The sequence below is a fragment of the Watersipora subatra genome, chromosome 8, assembly GCF_963576615.1.
Source record: "Watersipora subatra chromosome 8, tzWatSuba1.1, whole genome shotgun sequence".
Taxonomy (NCBI): domain Eukaryota; kingdom Metazoa; phylum Bryozoa; class Gymnolaemata; order Cheilostomatida; family Watersiporidae; genus Watersipora; species Watersipora subatra.
The window spans coordinates 24,404,133-24,429,794 of record NC_088715.1 but is presented as its reverse complement, the minus strand read 5'-3'; the positions used below and the strand labels follow the sequence as shown (position 1 = coordinate 24,429,794).

General features: G+C 36.3%; 1 protein-coding gene across 1 annotated transcript in view; it reads right to left on the bottom strand.

Moving 5' to 3' along the window:
- Positions 1–2,293: 2,293 nt before the first annotated feature.
- LOC137401457 (ankyrin repeat domain-containing protein 50-like) overlaps positions 2,294–25,662 on the bottom strand; it is a 70,744-nt gene continuing 47,375 nt past the window's right edge. The window contains exons 15-28 of the mRNA XM_068087809.1: positions 25,114–25,229; positions 24,038–24,176; positions 22,917–23,026; positions 22,184–22,307; positions 17,432–17,659; positions 15,827–16,000; positions 14,360–14,581; positions 11,639–11,754; positions 10,294–10,476; positions 8,707–9,407; positions 7,470–7,620; positions 6,547–6,720; positions 5,195–5,362; positions 2,294–2,819 (exon numbers count right to left, since the gene is read on the bottom strand). Of these exons, the coding sequence (XP_067943910.1) occupies positions 2,622–2,819; positions 5,195–5,362; positions 6,547–6,720; positions 7,470–7,620; positions 8,707–9,407; positions 10,294–10,476; positions 11,639–11,754; positions 14,360–14,581; positions 15,827–16,000; positions 17,432–17,659; positions 22,184–22,307; positions 22,917–23,026; positions 24,038–24,176; positions 25,114–25,229 (2,804 nt within the window). The 3' untranslated portion in view covers positions 2,294–2,621. The remainder of the gene's footprint in view (positions 2,820–5,194; positions 5,363–6,546; positions 6,721–7,469; positions 7,621–8,706; positions 9,408–10,293; positions 10,477–11,638; positions 11,755–14,359; positions 14,582–15,826; positions 16,001–17,431; positions 17,660–22,183; positions 22,308–22,916; positions 23,027–24,037; positions 24,177–25,113; positions 25,230–25,662) is intronic.

Sequence of the window (25,662 nt, the reverse complement as noted above, 5' to 3'; positions counted from 1 at the left end):
CGTTCTTTATTTTTAATAATATTATTTTTCAAGCATTCACCTAGTTTATCCCTCCGAGCACCTTTAACAGTCTGATCAGTCGTGAGAGATAGTCAGATGTAATAACTGTGAGCACAATTATTTCAGAAAATGATCAATTGGAGCAGTTTTAGAGCGTCATTCTACCAAGTCAAAAGTTTTGAGTTCAAATTCTCTTAAAAGTAATTTTCTTTTCTAATGCTCTCAGTATCGCTTCCTGCAGATGGACAAACACATCAGTTAAAGATTAAAATTGTTTTTATTAATTTTTTTATTATTATTATTATTATGATAATTTGCCGATTGCAGATGATGGAAGACACAAGGTTGAAACACAAATGAGTATTTTATTTGTTTCTCAGCCTGAAGGTTCTTTGCAGAAAAGGTAATTCTAACCCTAAAAAAAAATGTATCATTGTAGAATAAAAGCGACTTCATGCCACAGGTATGTCCAGAATACTTAGAAATTACAACTGAAAGTTAAGCTTGATTTCACTGTCAAATCATATGTTTGAGGTTCTACAATAGTCTTTTTTATTGGCTATTTCTATTTTCTGTTGCCCTTTTCAGTTTTATTTATGGCATAATTTGGTAAATAATTCTGCTTGAAATAAAATGAATGCCAATAAAGTAGCCTTTATTATAGTATAATATATATTATACATATAATATATATTGTATATTATACATATAATATACAATATATATTATATGTATATTATACATATAATATACAATTATATATATTATATGAATATTATATAATTATATAATATAATAAAATCTTTACTATAATAAAATGCCGCATCTGTCTGTGCGAAACCACACTAAGAGTTCGGAAAAGTATTTGGGTGCACGAGTATCAAACCCAGACATTTGGTTTCCAAGCCAAGCACACTACCATTTGTACCACTCAACTACCTTTCCACATCTAAGAATACTTGTGCACACAGTTATTACATACGACGATCTCACAAGACGCATGAAGTGCATGCGCACTAGTATACCTGTATATATGTACCATAAATTCGGGCGTATAATTAAACCTGGCAGAATAAGTCAAGGTCTAAAGTTTGGACATGAACTTGCCGTATAAGTCGACCGCCTTCTCTGGCTCAAATCATTGGATCGCTAATTGTTCAGTTGGCATCGGAGGCAGGAGATGAGTAGCTGAAGAAATGCCATTCAAAAACACCATCAGCAAAAACGTCTATGTTTTTATGCCCTTGGCAATACGTACAATTAATAAAAGAATAAGAGATGACAGTTTTAGTGAAAACCACAAGACATGAAAAATAACATTTCGCCAATAGAGCAAAACTACCACCTTTGATAATAAGTACGTTTTTGACAGAAAAGCAAGACAGATTTCTGTCAGGAATTGTGATTCATGGGCAAGAAAAAGAATGGAGAGATGATAGTTTGTGGATGTGTCAAATGAGTTACCGAAGTGTGAGCAGATCCTATGAAAAAACATTAAGTTTGCAAAAAATGTTATTCCAGAAGACCCTAGCAATGACAAATTGAACGGTGAAGAATGAGAGGGACTTTGTGTTTGATCCATCTCATGTCGAGTAGGATTACTAGTATTTCACTATTTTACAAATAAATCCCAATATGTCATGTAATTTTGATTTGCGTTGATTATTTGATGGTGAATTTTATTAGATTTCGTGTCATGGAAAATGTGACCGCCGTATAAGTCAAGAATGGTTTTCCAAGCTTGACATCTAGAGTCACAGTTTCGCCTTTCTGGCAGAAGTTTCGGTACTATGAGTTTGTAAAAAACGTACAATATTATTGCCATTAAATGTGCGTAGTTGCCTGCTCATGTGGGAGTTACTACTTGATTTATTGTAACGGATATTGTTGTGACCTATGAAATTTTTCAACTAAATTTTTAACAACTCAGATGTGACTATAACAGGATCAGATTTACTCATTTAGCATACAGTGTTATTGATGCAAATTATGATACTGTTTCGTGCTTATACTTGATTTTAAAAAATCGAAATGCTTTGCCTATTATTAACTATTCGACTTCCACCCTTAAGCAGCAACCAGCTGGGAAAAAATTTATTTCGGTGTGAAAATTAAAAGCCCTCTCTCCCAGATGGTAGCACACCGTCCTGATTCTGAAGAAATAAAGTTCATAAAACACCCAAAAAAATTATCATTATCCTGTTTTCGAGAGACCGAAACACTTTGGGCTAAATAAATAGGTCACAGATTCGCTGTGGTAAGTGATGACTGATGAATCAAGGCTTCTAGTAACTCCCTATACCAAAGCTGTATTTATAGAATAAAAAGCAGCAAAAAAGCTGAAAATAGCGCAGCACTATGTATCATGTCTAAAATAGTGAGACAACATGTCTATTACAAGGTAATATAACAAACAGGTGAAAAATAGGATAACTCCAACAAGATCCAGTAGCTAAGACAGTGAGATGCTTGCTCACTAATAACAGATTGATTTTGGCAAATCTGTGAAATTATAAATAAAAATAATTTACTAATAACGATGCAATGTCATGCAGCAACTCCGTAAGAGAAATCGATCTTAAACAACTTTTAAAACAGTTTAACAACATATTAACTAAAAACTAGAGTGAGGTCTCCTTCTGTCCGGCACGAGTCTGGGCAGGGAGTATTCGTCCCTTTTCATCTCCATGGCACTGCGCACGAGGTCTGACTACACCCACTAATGTTGGCTTGTTCGCTTGAGCGGATGAATGCAAGGGCTGTGATGCCCGTCCCTTTCTTGGAGGCAGGAGGGGAGGTGGAGAACATCGACCAGTATTCTGCATATAAACGAGGAACGAGGTTAGTTACACACCACATGTAGTGAGCAGTTCCTTGGCCACTAATGGCAGCAACAATGTTGAGCCAACGAATTCGTATCCTTCTCTTTAACACGAGCTTGCTTATGAAACGATTCACAAACTATGGAAGTTGTAAACTTAACCATGGCTCTTTGAGTTCCTCTCACCAACAACAAAAATATCATGTTATAATACTGATGAAATCAACTAAACTATCCAAATAAAACCAGAAACCTGGGTTAGTTCACACAAGCTGCAATAATTTATTAGCCAACTATTGCAGATGCTCCTACAATGTAAATAAAATAACTTGTTCCAAAAATGTTTACACTATAGGGATTTTACATCAGACGAAGTGTAAAATACATGAAAATTGCCTCATCCATTCCAAGATCTTCCCAAACTCACCCCTTTGGTCCTTGAAAATGAAAAGCTAGACTTAATTTTTCATTTCACAATTGTACAGCAACTGGAGTATTATTGGTGTGTATTGATAAGTTGTCCATTTTTTTCTTGTAATTTACACTTGATTTAGAGTCAACGATTACAGCAATTTCACATTTATGTTAATTTAAATCAATTTTTGATAACTTTTTTCTCTCCACAGTAGGGTCTATGCTGCAGAGAAAAAGGAAGCAATACTATACACAAAAATTTCTAAAACAAAGAAAAAAATCTTTACTATAATAAGAGTGAATTCCGTCTGTCTGAAGCCACGCTGAGAACGAGAGAAAAAAGATTACACCAGACAAGAACCCAATTATTTGCCTTCCCAGCTAAGCACGCTACTGTCTGCACCCCTTGACCAACTTGCTGCATTGCGGAATAATTGTACACATATTTATTACACCGATGATCCCTCACAGGCATGGAATTGCCAGCGTACTAGTATATATAATAGCTACCCCAGATATAGCTATACGCCGTTTCCTCTCCAAAGTGCGACAAGAGAAAAAAGTGATATTTTCAAGGCTATTTATGGGACTACCTCCCATTACAGTGCACCCTCGGGGATACGATTACCCTGATATACGATTTTTTCACCTTACGAAGTTGAACATTTTGAGATCTTCACCTCACTATACGAATTTTATTTCACGATACGATTTTGAGAAAAGTTTCGCCCGAGTTAAAATTTGGCGGTCGGTGTGCTCATAACGCATGTCGAAATAACAAAGACGCCGAAATACGGTTCGCCGAAAACATTTTCAGAACGTTTAGAAGAGACACGATGATCGACTTCTCTCAGGTCAGCATTCCGCGTGGGAAATTTCGTTTAAAATACACAAGTGAGAGTAAATATTCATTTTTAGCGTTATGCTCTCTTTTACTATAAACTGTTAGTCAGCATACGTATATAACTACAAGTATCCATATTTAATTTGTTAGCTATGGAATCTGAGACCGATACAAACGTTACAAAATGAAGGAAACATGATTTCCATGTCAACAACATTGGAGGTCATAAATAAATAAGAAGAACACGCCCACATTGTTAATATTGTCAAGGAATATGGTCGCAACAAATCAACATTTGCAGTTATTATTAAAACAAGAACTCCATTAAAGCAAGCGCAAGGAGGAGCTTACGACTGACGATTTAGAGTTGGAAGGCCATGCATGCGATCAGCATTGAAGAGGAGCAACCCTTTAGTATGGGCGAGGAAGTAGAAGATACACAAAAACCTACATCGGCAGAAAGATTTCAAGTGTTTAATTTACTGATGTGGACTGGTACATCAAAACAACGCATGTATAATGTATATCATTATTTATCTTCTTTGTGTGGCATATTTTTCATGTTTTATTCATTTCATTTTATGTTTTATTTATTTCATTTTGATTTTATGTTTTATTTTCTTGTTTAACCATGTCTTTGCAGGCAGGCCTGCTCTCTACTACGTAAATACAATTCATCATATGTATGTAACTCATATACATGAGTATGGTCTCTATACCCCTACATACAAATTTTCACCATACGATGCCAGCCCTGGAACGAATCAACATCGTATCTCGAGGGTGCACTGTATTCAAATCAAACTTGAGAACTTCTACCGACTTGACGCTTCACATTATATATATATTCATATAGTATTTCTAACGTGATACGATGCGACAACTTGACATAAATTCTTTTCGCTAATTGAAGCTCTTTTTACAGAAGCGTCGACTGTGCAAATGTATGTGATCATCAGTAAACAAAATGTTCAGGATCGACATTCTAGAACTATCACCATTTACTAAACAAATATCAGTACAGATGTAAAACAAATGTTTATGGCTTCGACACTTTTTATGGCTCGTTATGATAATGAACTATGAAAACAACAAAAGTTAGCATAAGGTCATACCGAGCTTGGGTTGAGGGAGGCTGCATCATACGCCCCGCTACTGTTGACTATCTTAGCCTGTCTGCTCTTCACACTGCTGAGGCTATGTTCTGCACTCATCAGCTCATCATGCCTGACTGAAAAACTCGAGGCACTCGACTGCGGGTGGTCCGCTGCTGCGTATTGCACCTGCAACATGCAAAAATCATAGGCTATTTAAGATATCACCAACGCTATTATGTGTTTTAGTGATCACAATAAAATGACCAAACAGGTATAAAATCACCATTAAAAGAATACCGCTGCATTATATAACGGCTTGCAGTGTGAGATTTTTACTGTTACTCATAGCGCAAGAGTTGTGCTATCTTTGTTCATATGCCTGTGCCATGCAAATATTGTCATACACAGAGGTTGTATAACCTATCACTATTCTGATATGATGTTTGACCAACTTTGTATATCTAAGAATCTTTTTAACGCAGATCAATTAAATTATCTATAATACAGTATACCCTTTCGTATGATAATTACAGAGATACGCAAGAGACAGGTTCGATAACAAACTATTCTTTCTATGAAAGCTAACTGACCTAGTTTGAACACTGGCACAATTTTAGTAACCTTGAGTGTGATTGGTTACACCCCTAACATCACTAATCCTGGATAACAACATAGACACAAGAAATTGCATCAAAATGGTATAAACATAATAGAACCAGGGTAGTACAGCGCTGCACATAACAAGTTTAACTCCTATACATGCTCAATATTCACTCTCTGTGACTGTAGTAACGCTAAAGCAATGGCTGAAATTGAAAAATAATCATTGACACATATGCACGAGAGAATATAATAATGGTAACTAGATACCTGTGAGCCCTAACAATGTCAGGGTTAACAAGTGCTTCAAAATAAGTAACAATGCTCACAGGTGCCCAAAGGCGGAGTGACAGTGTTAGCAGGTGTCAAAAGACAAGTGTCAATCATAGCGCGTGCACAAAGGCAGGGTGTCAGTGTTAGCAGGTGTCAAAAGACAACTGTCAATCATAGCACGTGCCCAAAAACAAGTGCAAATGTTAGCAGGTGCCCAAAGGCAGAGTGTCAGTGTTAGCAGGTAGCAAAAGACAAGTGTCAATGTTTGTAAGTGCCTGAAGACAAGTGTCAATCATAGCAGGTGCCCAAAGGCAGGGTGTCAGTATTAGCAGGTGCCTAAAGACAAGTGCCAATGTTTGTGAGTGCCTAAACGCAAAGTTTCAGTGGTGAAAGTCAAACCCAAACCAGTAATAATAATAAAAATCGCCTTCAGTTCAAAGATCGTGAGAACAAAATTAACTCTCATGAGTGCATAACTCCCGATTCCAAAGTTTTACCTTATAAGTTGGTGCACGAGCAGTATTCTGAACAGCAGCCATCTTGTTTCCCTTTGATGACTGGCGGCCTAGCTGTCGCGTGGGTTTTGCTCCACCAATCAGAGGTTGGCTGCTTCGACTAGGTGACCTGACAGTAGGCACTTGCTCTGTAGGAGCCACGATGTTGCCAGCGGCCTGAATAAAAACAAAGTCCATAAAGCAAACAGTAAAATAGAGTGAACAATAAAGCTTCGCAAATCCAAGCATAAAAAGATTAGCTACTCATCTTTCAAAACAATAAATTTGGCTTTTAAATAGAATGATGATGATTATAATTATTATGATGATGATTGCTAACATCCGCCAAGACTTGACAGTAACCTTAAACATGCTGGTTTCAAAGAGGCAAATTCCGATAAGAAATTCGAAATGATAAGGTTATTATGAATCAGACTGACAAATAAGATTGGTCTAGCACACCCCTAACTTTATCTTGTAGACATCCCATAACGCCTTGACAAACAAATTTTAATATATTTTCAAAAAAATAAAATAAAATCGATTTTGTTTTGCACATATAATTTGCAAAATAATTTATTATTTTGTTTTGAAAATTTCATTTTGGGCCCCTGCAAAACAAAATAAATGAAAACTTATTTTGTGTTTTGTGGAAGACCTCATATCACACACAGTTGGACTATAGTCTTTCTGTCGCAACCGTAAATAAAAAGTAACTATCATAAAAACATAGCTAAAAGTTAGAATGGAAGATAAAAATACTGGAGATGAGGTAAAAGGAGACATATGTTGAAGAATGACTCATTTCTTACAAATGCTCAAGGAAATTTTAATTATGATGACAGAATCTTAGAGATCTTCTCCAACAGGATGCCATTTGGCAAACTAGAAAAAAAATGGTGGTACAAAAACGGCAAACAACTTACGATTTGACTAGCATTGTAGAGGGCCCTGTTGATGCGAGGGTTGGCCATATAACCCACTTCTCCATTTAGAACCTGGTCTACATTACTAACAGCATGCCTGTGCTGCCTGGTACCCAGTTGCACTATTTGCTGACTAAATGTTCCAGAACTTCTACAAGACAAAGACGTCACAGTTTGAACTTGACAAAAGATAATCCACACCATCATGAATCGTGCATTGGTTTTTTCAAGAGTACAAACAGTGACCTGAGGCTATCCATCTCTACAAGCTCAGCATCAATAAGTGGTTGTAGTCATTCATAATTGTCATGTCATGACAGCATAAAACCACAGAGTGAAATATTCATCAATAGATGCATTGATTATATTGTTTGATAGATGCACCGCTCATTATTATACAGCAACCTATAACTCTTTCACTCCTGCATTAAAATCTTACCGAATGAATATTCTGCCCGAATTAATAAAACGAATTTTTCAAAAAGCCAATATACCGCTAGTATTTAAGCAATATCTCGAGAGTAAAGGCAGATATGGTTTTACTGTAAAATACATCTTATTCGAAACAAAATTCTCTACAAGATAAGTACAAAGTGAATTCCACTCTCATGCAATCTCCAACGTTTTTTTTGTGTTGAACGAATGCGGTGTGCTTTTCCTTGCCATGACAATAACGATCTGGTTTTGCCGTTTTGAAAAATAATTAGAAATGGAATCGTTGAACCAAAGAATTTTCTTTTAGGTGCACGTGATTGGCAACAAGTTTGTTTCACTAGAAACAAATTTCGATTGGCCTAGCTAGTGTGTGGGCTTCGTAATGAAAAGAAAAGTGAAACCCTATTGATAAGCCGATATATCGTTTTACGGTTGGTACTTTTATCACCGCGAATTGTTGGAAATTTTTAGCCATAAAATTTCTATTGATAGCAAGTGATTGGCAACAAGGTTGTTTCACTGGAGGCAAAATTTTATTGGTCTAGCTATTGTATAAGCTTCGTAATTAAAATAAAAGTGAAACCATATTGAAAAGCCCATATATCGGCTTACGGTCTGTACTTGAATCACCACGAAAGCCGATATATCGGCTTACGGTAGCGAAACAGTTAATATAAGATTATACTAAAGATTTTAGGTTTCATGATTTATTAGCCACTAAAAGTACTGTAGTCATAATTTTCCTTCTAGAATGTTCTTCCATAACGTAATAACTCGGTTGCTTTTGTTTGTCAGCACTAACCCTTGAACAGGAGGATTTGTATCACTTCCTTCCGAGTCCGAAGTGTTGTCTTCTCTCGTAGAAGAAGGGGTTGAGGGCGCTGTATCACAGCCATCGGATGTCTCTGAAAGATCATCCAAAGCAGACGACTGCCGACTATGACCAGCAGATCGGACTTGATAGGAATTAGCAGCGGACGCGACTTGCTTTTTGTTACCCGATGACTGCAGCCACAGCTGATTAGACGGTGGGCCAGAATGTCTCTCTTTGGACCTAACAGATGGCTGTGACCTAGATGCAGATTGCATTTGATGCATATCTCCAGCAGATGAAATTTGATGTAATTCCGCTGCAGATTGCATGTGCCTTAATTCTGATGGAGATTGCCTATGACGTAATTCTACGGCGGATTTAACCTGAGTTATTCCTGCTGCAGATTGCATCTGACGTAGTTTTGCTGCAGATTTCTGCAGCTGAGATTCTGCTGTCCATCGATGCTGTTTACGTGAAACATTGTCACTCGAAAGGCCCAAAACATGCTGTGGTGTCATTCTCGGGCTTCGATCAACGTCAATCGGCCTCGAGTGCCTCTGCAGACTCGGACTGGATGACTTTGAAGATAGCTGGGATGTGTTTCTATAGCCGCTGTCTCTTGGCAACCGCCTTGGTAGGTTCTGGGCATCCTTGTGTGAGAGGGAGACAATTGCGTAAGGAGCGACTAGCTGTAAACATATAACCAATGGGAATTATCTCCACCCCATCCGATATTGAAAAAACGGAAAAGACCAGAAAAAAATGAGGCCTTTTCTTCTTCTTTCAAAAAGTAATCAAAAATACATTAAGTTTCATTTGACTGCAAAACATGTAAATTATACAAAAAAGCCAAATGCTAGTCTTTTCTCCAAAAGTACGCTTAACCCTTTGAAGCCTAACAGCCGGTATTTCGGCATTGCATAAGGTGTTTTCAAATACCTTTCTCTACTTCCTTCGTTATAACAACAAATTTTATTAGAACGATATCGCAAAAAATCAATACAACTTGTTCATTGGTAGGTAAGAAATGATTGTGATGCAAATGAAGAATTTTATGATACTAACTATAATGTTCCAGTATATTTTGAGTCATGAAATGATGATGAACATGTGATCAATGAATATGATGCTATTGTAAATGTTTTTATGAGTTTTTTAAGTCGTATGAATTTTTATAGTTTTAGCCTGAATGGTGAAATACTGTTTTTTTTCTGTTTGATAACATTTGCTGTGGGTTGCCCGACCTTTTTACTAGTATTTTACCAAATATCATTGTACTATGAGCAAGTTTATTTATATTTAATAAAAGTTTAAAAACTTTGAATCCTTGGGCAAAGTGCTCAGGGTTACTGACATGCATTGACAAGAACGGCCTGGGTTCAAAGAGTTAATATGGACTAAACCGTGAGTGTATTAATTGTGGGCTTATTAGGCTCAAATGTAAAGCTTGATTTGATTAGTTTATTCAATAAAGCGGATGGCCATAAAGATTCTATTATATATTTCAACATAAAGGCATTTCTCTCTCCAGGGCGAAAAGAACAAAAAACTAGCAAAGAGATCCTTTGCGAATACCTCAAGTGAGCTGTTTCCTGATTGGTCACTGCGATGCGTGGAGCAGTTTTCATAAACAGCTGTCAGATTGTCATTAGCCGCTCTGAGTCTTGCCACGTCTGCAGTGACTATGACAGGTTTGCATCTCCTCATGATACCCTCCAGTAAGTGCAAGAGATCCTGCTGGTTCGACTTCATAGCGATCTACAGCAGACGACACACGTACAAATAGAAGTAAACACACAATCTAATATCAACTAAAGTCTACGCATATAGGCAAACAAAATATGAATTATCACCAAGCTTCCACAAAGCTTGGTGATACCAGGTCGATGATTCGGTTAGATGACGTACGAAAAAGAGTCCATCCACTGATGTACGAGTATTAGCATTGTTTTGCTGACGTGCATTGTACATGGTTAATATACGAATCGTGGCCGAACTCTGTACAAAGCGCCACCGGATATAGGAAATAATTACAATAATTTGTAATGTAAATCAATCACAGTTTTTGCTAGTGACAAACTAAAACCCTTATGCCATCGTGCCTCAGTTATGCTTTTACTAAAATCGGACTAGAGAAATTCATAGCCTTGGTCAATGCCTCGGATGCCTGTTTTATCTATAAAACATCGCGTCACGAAAAGTCGCTGTGTTACCCAGAAATGTAACAACACCTAAACAAGTATATAGCTTATCCCTGATATAAGGCACCAAAAACATGTACATTTAAATTGACAATCTATCAAGGCATACATAGAGTACAGCTCTACATAGAATCAGTATGAATATACAAGAATAGCGAACACAATAATTGTTCCACTCTAATATTTCAAGCAATAAGCAGTAATAACCACAATAAACCTTTAGTTTTATTTTGCTTTCTAATTTTTTCAACAAAACACTTCTTTCATGATGAGAAATTTAAAAGTTACAGCTGTTTGAAAAAGTTTCAAAATCTTTATAGTTGTTTTCTTTTTTCTCTAAATCCATTATATGTCACAAAAAAACACTTTTCTCATGATATGAAGTTTAAAAGTTAGAATTGTAAATATGCTGTATATGTTAAAAAAATAAATTTTCTGTACAGACTTTTATTATTTATTACGCCGGGTATTTAGCAATAAGCACTAAAAACCACAATAATGAATACTAATGCAAGGAGATACATGTACCAAGCACATTCAAACAGTTATCTTATCAAAAGTACATCACAGATCTTAAAATTAAATTAATTAAATTGAAGACTATTAAAATATCTGGGCCATTATGAGCTAAAGACTATTCTAGAACTGAGAAGAGAAAACTAAACATATTATGCATAACAGAGGCACAGAGTAATTTTATACTGAGAAAAGGTGCTGACCTTGAGAGCAGTTCGACCATATCGGTCAGCGTGGTTAGGGTCAGCTCCATAATTACAGAGAACAGAGACAAGGTCGAGGTAGCCCTCCTGTGCAGCGATGCAGAGAGGAGTTGCTCCTACAACGAACAAGTCACACATGAATACTGCGCCATTCCAAAGAGTTCAACTTCATATCATATGATTGCATCGCTACTATCGCCATTGAAAACTCTCTGCCACATATTTATAGTTAGGTTTCCTCGATTATCAACAAAGATAACAAACCCACATTAATAATGTCAGCCGAGTTTACCTGGTGACAAATAAGATACATTTTAATGTGTCACTTTATATCATCGAAGCATAGAAACCAGCATTATGAAGTGACATCTGATCATGTTGGTAATGTTGTAACTATAACGCTAGATACATTATAACTTATCAAAGACCGGTGAGCCATTTGCTATTTGCCAGTGAATAAGTTATGCTCTTTATTTTCCTTCCGAAGTGCCTATTCATTCATTTCTTTCTAATTATTTTCTAGAAATTCTCATCAATTTAAATTTCTATCATTCTCTCACTTACCATTACTCTGAAATATACTTACATCTGTCCATAAACACAGGACATAGACACAGGAGTTAATACGTGGATTATGATGATGAATTCGACGGCGTTTATGGACAGATGTAACCATATTTCAGAGTAATGGTAAGTGAAAGAATGATAGAAATTTAGGTTGATTCTGATTGATTGATAAAAATGTATAGAAAAGAATTAGAAAGAAATGAATGAATAGGCACTTCAGAAGGAAAATAAAGAATATAACTTATCCACTGGCAAATCGCAAATGGCGCAACGGTCTTTGATAATAGCTATATTAGTATGTTAAAGGTGAGAGATCATCAGGTGTATAACCTCTATAAGATGTAAAATTATTCCATAAAACTCAACGGTTGATTGACGCAGTTGTTAGTGCGCTGGTCTACCATGCTGAAAGTCATGAGTTCGAATCCCACATGATGTTATCTTTTTTCAAATGAATGAACAAATAAGTATCTTATTATAGTAAATACTAGTATTTTTAGCAGCCCTGTGCGCCCATGAGAGATCGTCATATGTAATAGCAATGTGCACAATAATTATTCGGGGCAAAGTGGTTGAGTGTTGCAGTTGGTACCATTTGGCTGCAAAATGGAATATCGAAGTTCGATTACTCTGTGAGGCCATCTTTGTTCCTACCACTCTTACCATGGCTTTTGACTGACAAACGGACGGACAGACATGGATCTTATTATAGTAAAGATTACTGAACATGTAAGTTGACAGCTACTAATAGAGGTTTACGGCTTGTATCAGATTGCTTTACTTACAAATAAACAGAATATACATGATAGGAGAATTCACATACAAGTATAACATCCATTACTACTAGCCAGATTCGAGCTCTGTTATACTGAGGATAGTGACTTTAAAATAAATAGTAAAAGACCCATTTAAAACATGACCAGAGGTGTCGACAGAGAGGCATGTGTGAGGAAATATCTTCTGTTAAATGAATTATGCATTAAGCATTCATTTATCCCTACACATATCAATAAACTTGGAGTTATCATGTCACATTCAGCAACACGCAGCCAACATGGTAATTACACTATAAATGACCGGCAATCGAACCCAATAAATCATTCTTAATATATAACGAATGCATTCTTCATCAAAGTCTATAAACATTAAACCATTTAGATTGATTTCAAGTGACAGATGTTATCAGCACATCAACCAGTCTTTTGTGTTGAACGGTGAATATACTTAGTATAACAAACCCCAAGTCTGCTTAAGGACGGTTCACACTATATTGCCATATGACGGCGCTTTTCTTTCTGCGTTCATCGTCGATTTCATGGACCATAAATTGATGACATGGACAAAGCAATACGGATACATCGGGAAAGCTTGCAGCTGTCAAACCTTCCCGATATTTCGCCTAGTGGCGATGACAGCATGTACAATGTGAAACATTTTGGTGATAGTAATCCGCAATCGCTGATAACGTGATTTATTTACTTCCATTTATGATTGTTGCTGCGAGACTAGTATTTGATTCACGCATGCGAAAACAAAGAGGTTTTTTCGTGAAAAATTAAAATTAAAACACGCCGTCCTGTTGCAAAAGCGGAATGGTTTTGTGATAGTGTGAACATTATTATTATTGACAATCACTGAAGTATTGTGGCATCAATGCCGAGATACGACGATACAGTGTGAACCAGGCTTTAGTAGCAACAGGCACTGTACCCGTATGTACTCCCCTATTCTCTATCTCTGACTATTTGTACACTCAAAGTTAAAATCACTCCGATACAATCGGTATTTAGTATTCTTATCTACTCGACTACTACTAGAGCTACTCCACAAATGTACGTCTCGTGTACCACAATGAAGGATAAACTACTGGAGTTATCCTACAATTGTAAAGGGTACACGATTACAATCCTCATGTACACCCCGTACCATATCACACACTCCTCTGAATGTGTTTTGTGATTGGCCCACATGTCTATAGGCAGTTGGACCAACCCTGCTCCATTTGGTGAGTTTTAGGAATGCAACCTTTTTAAGTCAATGTTGGAGTAGCATGCGTCTTTTTTACGCAGAGCTGCAAACACATTTCCACAAGATATCCACGACTACCAACAGAGCCAGAAAAAAAACGAGATAAGTCGATAAGAATTTTCCTACCTTGGTCACACACGTGATTCACATTCGCTCCTCTGGCACAGAGCAGATCAGCAATATGGGCGTGGCCCTGCCAAACAGCCGATTGCAAAGGTGTCCTATGCTCGGTGTCCATTATGTCTACCACAACATTCAGATCAAGTAAAGCAGTAACGACCTCCAAGTGACCTTGCCAGCAGGCGACATGCAGAGCTGTTCTCCCTTGATCATCAGCCGCATTCACGTCTGCGGAGCAAAACAAACTTATAAAATTTACATAAACATTACATGCAAAACTTGGGACAAAAAGGGAACAAAACTGCAATGAACTGTCCTAGCACAAATGAGAATGGATTCCTTACTAGTTACTAACGAAGGCTAGTATATTATGGTACTAACATTTAGTCTAAAACAGTGCAGTTGTTTTATTTTTTCTCCTAATTTATTTAAACTGTACAGAACACTTTTTTGTGATATGAAGTTTAAAAGTTAGGATGGTAACTGTTGTTATATGTTAAATAAAAACAAATTTTCTGTGCAAAGACATTGCAGCATTCAGAAAGGCATTAACCTAGTAAATTAATATAACTTACAAAATGCATGTTAAAATATAATTCAAAATAAATTAATAAATTTTTTGTTCTCTAGTAATTTAGCTATCATGATAGACAAACAATGAAAACAAAACTTAAAGAAGGTGTGACAGCAGCAAAATCTATACAATTCCCAAAAATTACTCAGGAGCAGACAACTTTGCTTTCAATCAAGAATAATATCTTGATTGGAGCAAAGTTGTCTGCCCTTGAGTAGATTATGTCCCTCCTATAATGTAAACTTCCTTCTACAAAAATTCCACTGAACGTTAAGAATTTATGTAGAGTTTCTGCTTCGTATCATAAAAAAGTTCCATATAATGTAAAGCGTCAAGTCGGTGCAAGTCCTCAAATTCTATTTAAATAACGGAGTTCCACAGTTAGCCTTGAAAATATCAATTTTTTTCTCTTCCCATTTGAGAGATACCCACATACGTCCTTTTCTCCCAAAGGGGGAACAAACTTTCGAGGAACCTCAAAACCCACCGGCAATTCAAAACTTCATGCTTGGAGGTTCTTAGATAAATGTGATTCCTAAATTTTCATTAAACTAACAGGTAAGAAAAAATATTTAGACACAAGAGTTTGGCAAATAGTTAAAAGGAAATACATTCTAATAATTTTTGCCAAAGATAATATAAGGACACAGTAAGTTACAAATACATACATTAAAAGCCCCTATAACGTAAACCTCTATTTATATAAATTCTACATAACGTAAATAATTTATGTAAAATTTTTGCTTCATATTACATAAGAAACTCCATACAACGTAAAGAGTCAATTCAGTGTAAGTTATCAAATTCATAATGAACAACGCGAGTCCCACAGTTAGTCTTGAAATATCGTTTCTCAATTTAGAGGAAGCCTTTAGTGACTTCCTCTAAGACACAGGTACCTGCTCCAGCCTCTACAAGGAGACGAATGCAGTTGGCGCTGTTCTCCAAAGCCAGAATGTAAATGATATTCCTTCCCTCCATATCCAAATAGCTGACGTCAGCACCATGCCGTAGAAGGCTCTTAGCGCAGGGTGTGTAACCTCCGACACAAGCCAATCTGAGAGGAGTCTTGCCTGCAGGAAAAAAACAATGTTACTTTAATCAACAGAGCAGTTATCGAGTGCAGTTTACAATAGCTACAAAAACAGCTACATTGTCAAAACAGAGGCAAAAATGACTACATACAAATACTGGTGAGCAAGTCGTCCAGCGCGAACAGTCATCCTCTGTAATGTACATTTAACTCCTTGAGTTAGTTAGTAGCTATATGAAACGTTTTAATAAATACATTATTAATTTAATTACAAACGCTTATAATTAATCCAGTATTTACATTTGGGTGATATGCTGCCAGCCACTGACAGTGTTTGCCTCAGATTTACTTTTAATAAATAATTGAGTCTATTCGTTAGTAATAAAAATATAATTTCAACTAGTCCATATTTATTTTCAAAATAACATTTAATTTATATTCAAATAGAAAATCCAATGCTTTTAAGCATTGCCGCGTTTATTATCAAAACATATAATCCAGAAGATTTTAGAGAGGCCATCACCGAGAAGACGATTTGACCAATAAAATGCATAATGACTCAGCCGTACATTGTGGGTGGCCAAAACCATCTCCTTCTAATTAAACTGACATAGCAGTGCTGACCTATTGTGATACAATAATTGGCAAACAGCTGAATCACATAGTTGTGACGGATTACTGTACCAAACTCCTAACTCATTCGCTACCGAATTAATTTTTAACCCTACCCAAATTTTTTTTTCATTTGCGCAAATGTTGACATAATGTCACAAGTTGTCCCATAACTTAGGAAACAACGAAGATATCCAGTTAATTTTAACACCAGGTTGTTGATAGGAAAATACTCTATTGGGAAATAGATAAAAATCTTGAATAAGCTTCATTAAAAAATTCACAAACTTTGCCAACAATCTTTTGTCAGCAATTTCGATAGGCATATTTTGACTGACACTAATGTTGGGTTACTATCAGTTTTTTACATGCGATACATTCATTAGGACCTAAAATTAGCCATGTACCCAGTAAATATTCAAAATAAAAAATAGACTTCCATTGGCTAAGAACATTACAAGCTTCTACAGTTGTAATCGATCGTCGTAGTCTTTCCACAGGCATCCTATTTCCTTGGTGAACTTCCTGTGTGGGTCGGCGAGCGAGCGTCTTACTGATTGGTCTATATCGTTAGCATGAAGCTTGTTTCCATGGAGACCGGATCTTAATGGTCTATCAGAAATTCAAGCCGTGTAAGCTCCGGAGGAAACTAACGCACTGTCTATAAGCCAGTCTAACGGCTTGTGATCACGAGGAGACAACCCGAGCCAGCCAGCTCCGCGAGGCTGCGAATGAATTAATTCAAAAACCTAAATAATAATTTAAATAAATAAATTTAAAAACCTAAAATAGTAAAAAAATACAATAACAAAAAATACCGAGTTGTCATCTAACCAACCAAGGCTATAGCATACTTTACCATTGTGAGCTGGAAGGTTGACGTCTGCCCCGTGAGAGAGAAGCACATTGAGAGCATCAAGATAGCCTTGTTGAGCAGCAACGAGAAGAGAGGTGCGACCCTGATCGTCTCCGCTATTCACATCCGCTCCATAGTTAAGAAGCATGCGTGTGACTGCTGCATGACCTTCCATGGCTGATAGATGAAGACAATCGACACCATTGTTGTCCCTATGCATCTCATCCTGACCTAGTAGGTGAAAAAGTGAGATGTATAAGAGAATCACAAAGAACTGCGGAACCAAGGCTATAGAACTCATACTAACTAAACTTAAGTTTAGGCTTAAGTTTAGTTAGTATGAGGTTTAGGAAATGCTTAAGATGAAATTACACAAAATTTTAGTAGATTTTATCAGAAAGTATCGATATTTTTCTATTATTTGTGATTGTTTTTGATGTTTGAGGTTGATCTGACTGCCAGAGTGTTTTAAGATTAAAATTGACAAAACATGAGCACAATTTAAATGCTAAAAGAAAAATGCATACAAAATGACATCACTGGTTGTTATCATTGCTATACATGTAGTTGAAATCGGCTATTGCGTTCAGGCTGCATCTTTGTGCATCTCTATTCTGTCGATCTCTTGGCAACTATAGACGTCATAATCGCACTTTCGCTTTATCAGAGCATTTTAATTGCGATCAACTTTTATCGATTTTAATATTGAAACGTCCTGGCAATCAAATAACCTCAAACATCAAAACAATAGCAAATGATGAAAAAATACTGATACTTTCTGGTAAAATTTCCTAAAATTTTGTGCAAGCTCATATTAAAGTGAAAAAACTACTGAATACTTGCATTTAATTGATTTTAACTAACAATTTCACTACCAACAACCATGTGTCCAATAGTAAAACGTTACACACATGAATATTATTTAATACTAGTTGAACGCCCGGCATTGCACGAGTAATGAAATTTTTTTACGTAGATAATTTTTGTTTTAATTGGCTAAGTTTCTTTATCCAATGAATTTGAGTAACTTAAAGGTTGACTTGCAATAAAATTCACACTACAGTTATTTGGTATCAAAAGATTCACCAAGTCTTACTCTGTTGTGTTGTAGGTGCCAAATATGTGGAAATGTGATTACAAGCTCTTAAAAGCTCAAAAACGAACAGCTGCCGAAGATTGGAATCTCTTTATTTCGATGACGTAGTCATGAAATTTGGTTATTGTCTTGTCATGTGATGTTCTCACGTGAATTGAAAGGCCAATAAAAAGCTCAATATAAAACTTATCGTAGCACTAGTTTATGAAAAACACTTCGGATTTTACTGAAGACCCCGTATCAAATATAGATGCTCGCTACTTTACAGTTTTGTTTCGGTTTAGTCTAATCGGCAAGTCGTAATCTGATCATGTGACACAAAACTTCGCAAATAATTTCTGCAGCACTTTTCGATTATCACAAGTGACCAACAGGCTCGTCATGATTATCAGACAATGATATGTACTCCTTCGAGCTAAGGCTAAAAATTAAACGAATTTTTACGGTAAGTTATAGGATATCCCTGCTAAAAGTGACAGCATTGCGATGACGATAAAACAGACGCGTAAGAACAATAGACATGGTTTTATTGAGTGCGTGAAGTATATTTGTGAAAATATTTTGACGAATAAGGTTGCATGAAAGTGTAAACAGAAACCATCTCTCACAACTACGTCACATTTGAGCCGTTTTGGAAAGAGAACCCAAACTACGGCGGTCTCGTGTGGCTGCGATTTTCTGTTCGTTTTTGAGCTTTTAAGAGCTTGTAATCACCTTTCCACATATTTTGCACCTACAACACAACAGAGTAAGACATGGTGAATCTTTTCATATCAAATAACTGTAATGTGCATTTTGTTGCAAGTCAATCTTTAGGCCAGTCTAAGTCGTTACTATAATAAGAGTTGTTATTATAACTTAAGCCAGCATTAGTAAAAAGGTTGCATCATGATCTCTTCTGCAATCATGATCTTCAGGCGCACTAGCAGAAGTGTTAAGCAGGCTATTTCAACCAATCAACATTAAAGATTGGCAGTTGTAATAAGTATGACAATTATTCCACTGTGTAGCAATGTAGACACTTGGTCCAGAGGATAGAAAAGTCTGTCTGCAGACTTAGAGGTTCCAGGTTCAAATCCACTGCAAAGTGAATTTTTGTTCCTATAACTTTATCGCTATAACCGGACACACAAACGATAGACAGACAAACACTGTGACTTAGGGTCAAATATCAACTGATATTTGCCTTTTTAGCCAGGTTTTGGTGTTACAGAGTGTATCTGCATAAATAACCCTAGAAAAACAAAGTTTATATTCACCAAAAAATTGCCTAAATTTAACATGGCTTTTGTACATACATATACATGTAGCCATACGAAAGTAAATTAGTAACCTTTAGTGTATAGTAGCATTTTAATATTTAGTTGTACTGTCCTTATTGTCAACCACCGGATAAGATGGAACGGGTGCCCAATAAAAAGATTTCTTGATAACATTTTGGGGGCAGACAAAATATCTGCAAAACTTTCCTCTCAAGTATGTACAGTTAGTCTTGTCTGGGATAATAAAGGTAGTGAGTATATGCCATAAATGACAAAGAACACAAATAAAATTACTAGGTGGTCTCATAATTACGATCCCCTACGTATAGTAATTACGAGATTTACCGTACTTTTCGGACAATTAGCCGCAACTTTTTTCTGATGATTTGAGCCATGCGGCTTATATAAGGGTGTGGCTATTCTGTGGTTTTTTCTTTCACCGCTAGGGCGCATTAACCAGAATCTCTGGTTAGTGCGCCTCTAGCGGTGAAAGAAAAACGAAACAATGTCTAACGGTACTGTTCTGTTAGAGACTAGGTTAAAAAGTGTCGGTTAATACGAAACAGTGTCGTTAGGCACTGTTCATTTTAAAGAATAGAGAAAGCATAATATTATTATGCTTTATTAGTTATCTTGAGGTGTTGACTGATGTTCTAAAAAGGAATCAAGGAGATTGACCAACTAGAAGCTGAGATATAGCCAGCCAAACACAGGTCTACCTAATAACGAATCAGAGGAAAACCCTTCGAAAATCCCTAGAACTGTGACATACGAAATCGACTTATTAGTAATGTGTCGGAGTTGCGCACCCTTACCGCCGTTACGTATAATGATTGTTTTAGGCTACGAGATGTGAAACGCTTCTCGCGATAGTAAAGAATTTACAGGCTAGCTCTGGTTTCTCAGGAAAATCAAGCAAACATTGTGTGGTAAAGGCATTTGCTCACAACCCCTCGCCATGATTTTTCAAAACAGAAGAGCAGATTTTGACTATTGTGCTTCAAATTTTAACTCGATCTCCACGGATATGCTCCGAAGATCCTCTGTTCAACAAACGGCGCGTGTATAGTCTATATGCGACATCCGCGATTTGCAGTTTGTTTAGAATAAGAAATAAGAATGTGAATTTTTGTTCATTCATCATATTTCTACTGTGTATTTACTGCAGCATTCAGTTGATTTTCATGATTATCGTCACTATTAACAGACTGTAAGTTCACTACAGCCATAATCTTAAAAAGAATAACTTGACCGTGCTGCTCTTGCTGTAAGAAAAGAAAACGATAACTTTTGATTTGATTTTTCTATTTATTTATTATCTTATCTACGAATATTTTTTATGATTAATATAATAATCATAATGCATATTATACAAAATAATAATATAACTGCCTCTAGAATAAATGATGTAATTAATATAATTTGTAGAAAATTCCAAATGATAACCGAGATTGATGATTGATTTAATTGATTCCATTTATTAGCTATAGTTAAAAAAATCTGAACAGTGCTAAAGATGAGTCTGAATAGGGAAGCTAAGTGGGAGAACAACAAAACTGAGCTGAACTATCAAGATAGCGACCTAACTAACTAAAGATAGCGAAATGTTGCGAAATAATACATGCGTGTAATTATTTTATGCTAAAACTAATCTACACGTCAGAGGGACTGGTTCAAAATTTTCAGAGCAATAATTGTTAGGCCCAATTTGATTGTTCTATACTTCCAGGGATCAAACCAATTAAAACGCCGTGATTGTTATAGGAGAGCGCGTTAGTTGGCTTAATTGACCAATGGCACACAAGTCGATTTCATACGTCATATATTGATGATTACCAAAACACTTATGTTTTTTGGTAGACCTGTATTTGGCTGACTATATCTCAGCTTCTGGTTGGTCAATCTCCTTGATTCTTTTTTTAGAACATCAGTCAACACCTCAAGATAAATAATAAAGCATAATAATATTATGCTTTCTCTATTCTTTAAACAGGATAGTTGCTGGCGCGTTAAAAAGCACCGTCCTGAGTTCTGCGGCCTATACAAAGGTGCGGCTTATGTATTGTTTTATTATCATTTTTTTTGGAAAATAAAGCAGATGCGGCTTATATAGGGGTGCTGTTTATAGTCCAAAAAGTATGATAATTGTCTGTAATTTTGTGTGATGATCAATTCACTCAAAATTTTAACAGAAATATGAAATACTCAGCTAACATATTAATCATTAGCAAACATAAGACTAACTTTTTTCTTTGTTTTTCACTATTTTAATAAACATTTTTATTTTATTTTCATTTGATCTTTCTAGCAACAAACCCAAGCAACAACCAGCCTCATCCGTCATGAACAGTACCCTAATTCCCTTTAGTTACCTTTTAGTAACGCTAGAATACTAACCCATCTCCAGGAATATTCGGACTAAGCTCTCATGACCAGAAATACAAGCGAGTCCTAGCGGCGTCCGCCCGTCTTGGTCTAAGTGATGGACATCTGCATCTGAGGCTATCAGCCTTTTTGCCACCTGCAAGCAGTTTTACACCATCTATATAAACAAATAGAAGACAACAGAAAGAGATCTAACGTGGTTGTCAGGTGTTAAGAACCAAGTGAAACTGGCCACCAGTCATGGAAACCGGAGCAGAATATGAGATGCTTATACAGCTTGAATAGATCGAGAAAGAACAAATTTATTACTGATGATCGTAAAAATAGCACATCAAGAGAGTTTGGCTATGAAATATCTCTATGATGAACAGTTAATCTTTATTTACTCTTTTACATTATTCATCTCAATATTTCATTGCGCAACTAAATGAACAACTATCACGTTATAATATGATAAAATTGTGGAACTACAGGCATATCTAACAAATTGATTGACAAATCATGCTATTTCCATCTCCATCAATGCAGAAGGTAAACCCATTTTCTTAAGCAAACTACTTTAAAAGTGCAAAGATCTCAAAATAGCTACTATAATGATGCGAAAACCAAATTAATATTTTGTCAACTAAAAAAATTTGGCAATAAAAGCTACCAATAATTGTACCTTTTTCAAAAAGAGTGAACCTACAGGATATCCTTCAACTAAGTTTAGTAGGGGCACATGGTGAATGACTACCCAACTGACCTCTGTGTGACCTTTGCAGACAGCGTGCATAAGTGGTGTCCTCTGCTCATCATCAACAGGGTCAACCCCAGACTCTGCAGCTAGTAGAGAGTTGCAGAGCTGAAGGCTGCCTGAAAAACCGACAGCAAATTATAACTTGGCCACAAAATACCAATGTGCAAATATCTTGTTTTTTTTTACGAAGACAGGGAGGAATCTTTGGAAAATTAGAGCAAAAAACAACTTTCCAATGTTCTAAAAATAATAGCTGAGAATAAAAAGATAATCATGGCATGTTAGTAACTAAAATGTATGTTTGATAAAATAGGAAACTTCCGCAAAACAGAACTATTAGTTATAACAAGTTAATTTATTTACAGTCAGACCTCAACATACAAACTTAATATGTTATAGGACTGAGCTCATATCTCAAGGCACTATTTTCTATATAAAATAGCCAAGTACAAATTAATCCATTACCATATCATGAAAAACCACTTAAAGAGAATATTACGATGGAAAAAGCATTTTTAATTATTATAACTCAGTGCCTACATTAGCAAAGTAACAATTACTCATTTAATGGTTACGATCTGCAATAAAATGTAAAATCATTAGGTATACTACCGACCGAATGGAGTTTTTACCTTAGAGACAGACGTGGATAACAGCTTTTTGAAACACTTGAGAGCAACGCGCTTGGTACACCAAACTTTTATGATCTTACGTAACAGAAACTTTGAATTGAGCATTTCAACCGAGATCATATTTTGTTGATTTTAATCTTGAACCATCCTGGCAGTCGGTTCACCTCAAATATCCAAAGAATCGCAAACGATAAAAAAATACAGATACTTTCTATTAAAATATACTAAAAGTTTTTGTATGTTTATTTTCAATCAAAATATCCATGAATTATGTTTCCAATCATTCTATTATAGAAACAACATCAGAGTCATACAATGAAAGGCAAGTGGTTCATAGTAGCTGTTCAGTAAATTGCTGACAGCTGAAGCGCTATTCGTTGCCTCGTGATGCTGTCTGTAGCCACTTCCTCAACAATTGTTGACACAAAAACAGCAATTTCTAATCCTATGGTGCCTCTACCCAACAAACTATCTTCAGCAGCGATAAAGACATACCTTTACCGGCAGCGTAGTGGAGAGCCTTACACTGTTTCTCGTCAACTGCATTTACATCACAGCCAGATTGCACGAGTAACTTGACTATCTCAGCCCTATTGGCTGACTCCTGGTCATCAGTTAGAGAAGAGCAAGTGACCTGAACAGAGTGACATCGTATATCAGAATTACTAGTACACTAAGAGTCAGTGCGCCGTAACAGATCGCCAGGTGTAATAACTATGTGCACAATTATTCCGTGTTATGGCAAGGCTACCTATTACTGCAACACGGCTATTATTATAGTAAAGATTGAAGCCAGTACAGTGAACCCCGGCCATACGACATTAACTCATCCCGGTGTTGGCATCGTAAGGCGAAAATGTCGTATAGAGGGGTATAGAAACCCAAAGTGATGATCTAATGCGTACACCCCCTCAAAAAACCATCAAAACTATATACAAACTGTACATATTAAAAATGACTTACAAAGTAGTATGCTAGCCTTAGTAACTATAGTTATCTATGGTATTTGTCTCATGTATTTGCTGGTTATGATCTGCAATAAAATGCAACATTACAATGCAGTACCTACTTTAGGAAGTTCTTACCTTCAAGACAGACGTATAACATAAGCTTTGAATTTAACTAAAACGAACTTAGCTTACTAAACACATACTTAAAACTAAGTTTTAGTATGTATTTTACTAAAGTTCAACTTTGTCATCGCCTAAAATTTTATCACCTGTTTCCAGTTTCGTTTTCACTATCACTTACAAGTACTTGTATGTTTGTTAGTATATTTGTACACAAGTAGAAATGGCCTTCAACAAAGATTATATAAATACGCACTGTTTGATAAAGGTGTTACATTCATAGATTTATTTGTATGTAGAATGCTGCGCAATAGATATAGTCACATATTCTAGATTAAGCAGTCGAGCTATAATACAAAGAACATTTACCAACGTACAAGCAAAATAATTGTTGTTCAAAAATAATGGCTAATGCCTAAACAATAAAATTACTCATATATAGAGTTGTTTCAATCAGTAGAATTACTTATGTGGTGGCTCTTAGCCAATCGTGATACTTACACTGAGAGGCATTTGTCCGTCGGCAGCTGGTAGATTCACGTCAGCACCGTAGGAGAGAAGGAGCTCTACTGTTGACATATGACCATTACTACAGGCAGAAATCAGCGCAGAGTTTCCTACAAATACAGGTGACACCAGTAATAGGTGAAATACAGGTGACACTGGTAACAGGTGAAATATGAGTGACACCAGTAACAGGTGAAATACCGATGACACGAGCTACAGTGAAAATACTGGTGATAGCAGTAACAGGTGAGATAAAGGTGACACCAATAACAGGTGAAATACAGGTGACAGTAGTAACAGGTGAAATACGGGTGACACCAGTAACAGGTGAAATACAAGTGACACTAGTAACAGGTGAGATACAGGTGACACCAATAACAGGTGAAATACAGGTGACACCAGTAACCCAATAGACTTAGGATGTCTCCTTGTAGCCGAGGAACCAGTTGGATTTCAGGTGATAGTGCAAAGCATGCATAAGACCTGAGCTTATGGCCATTTCCATTCACAATCCGGTTATAACTTTGGCAATGATGGACCATC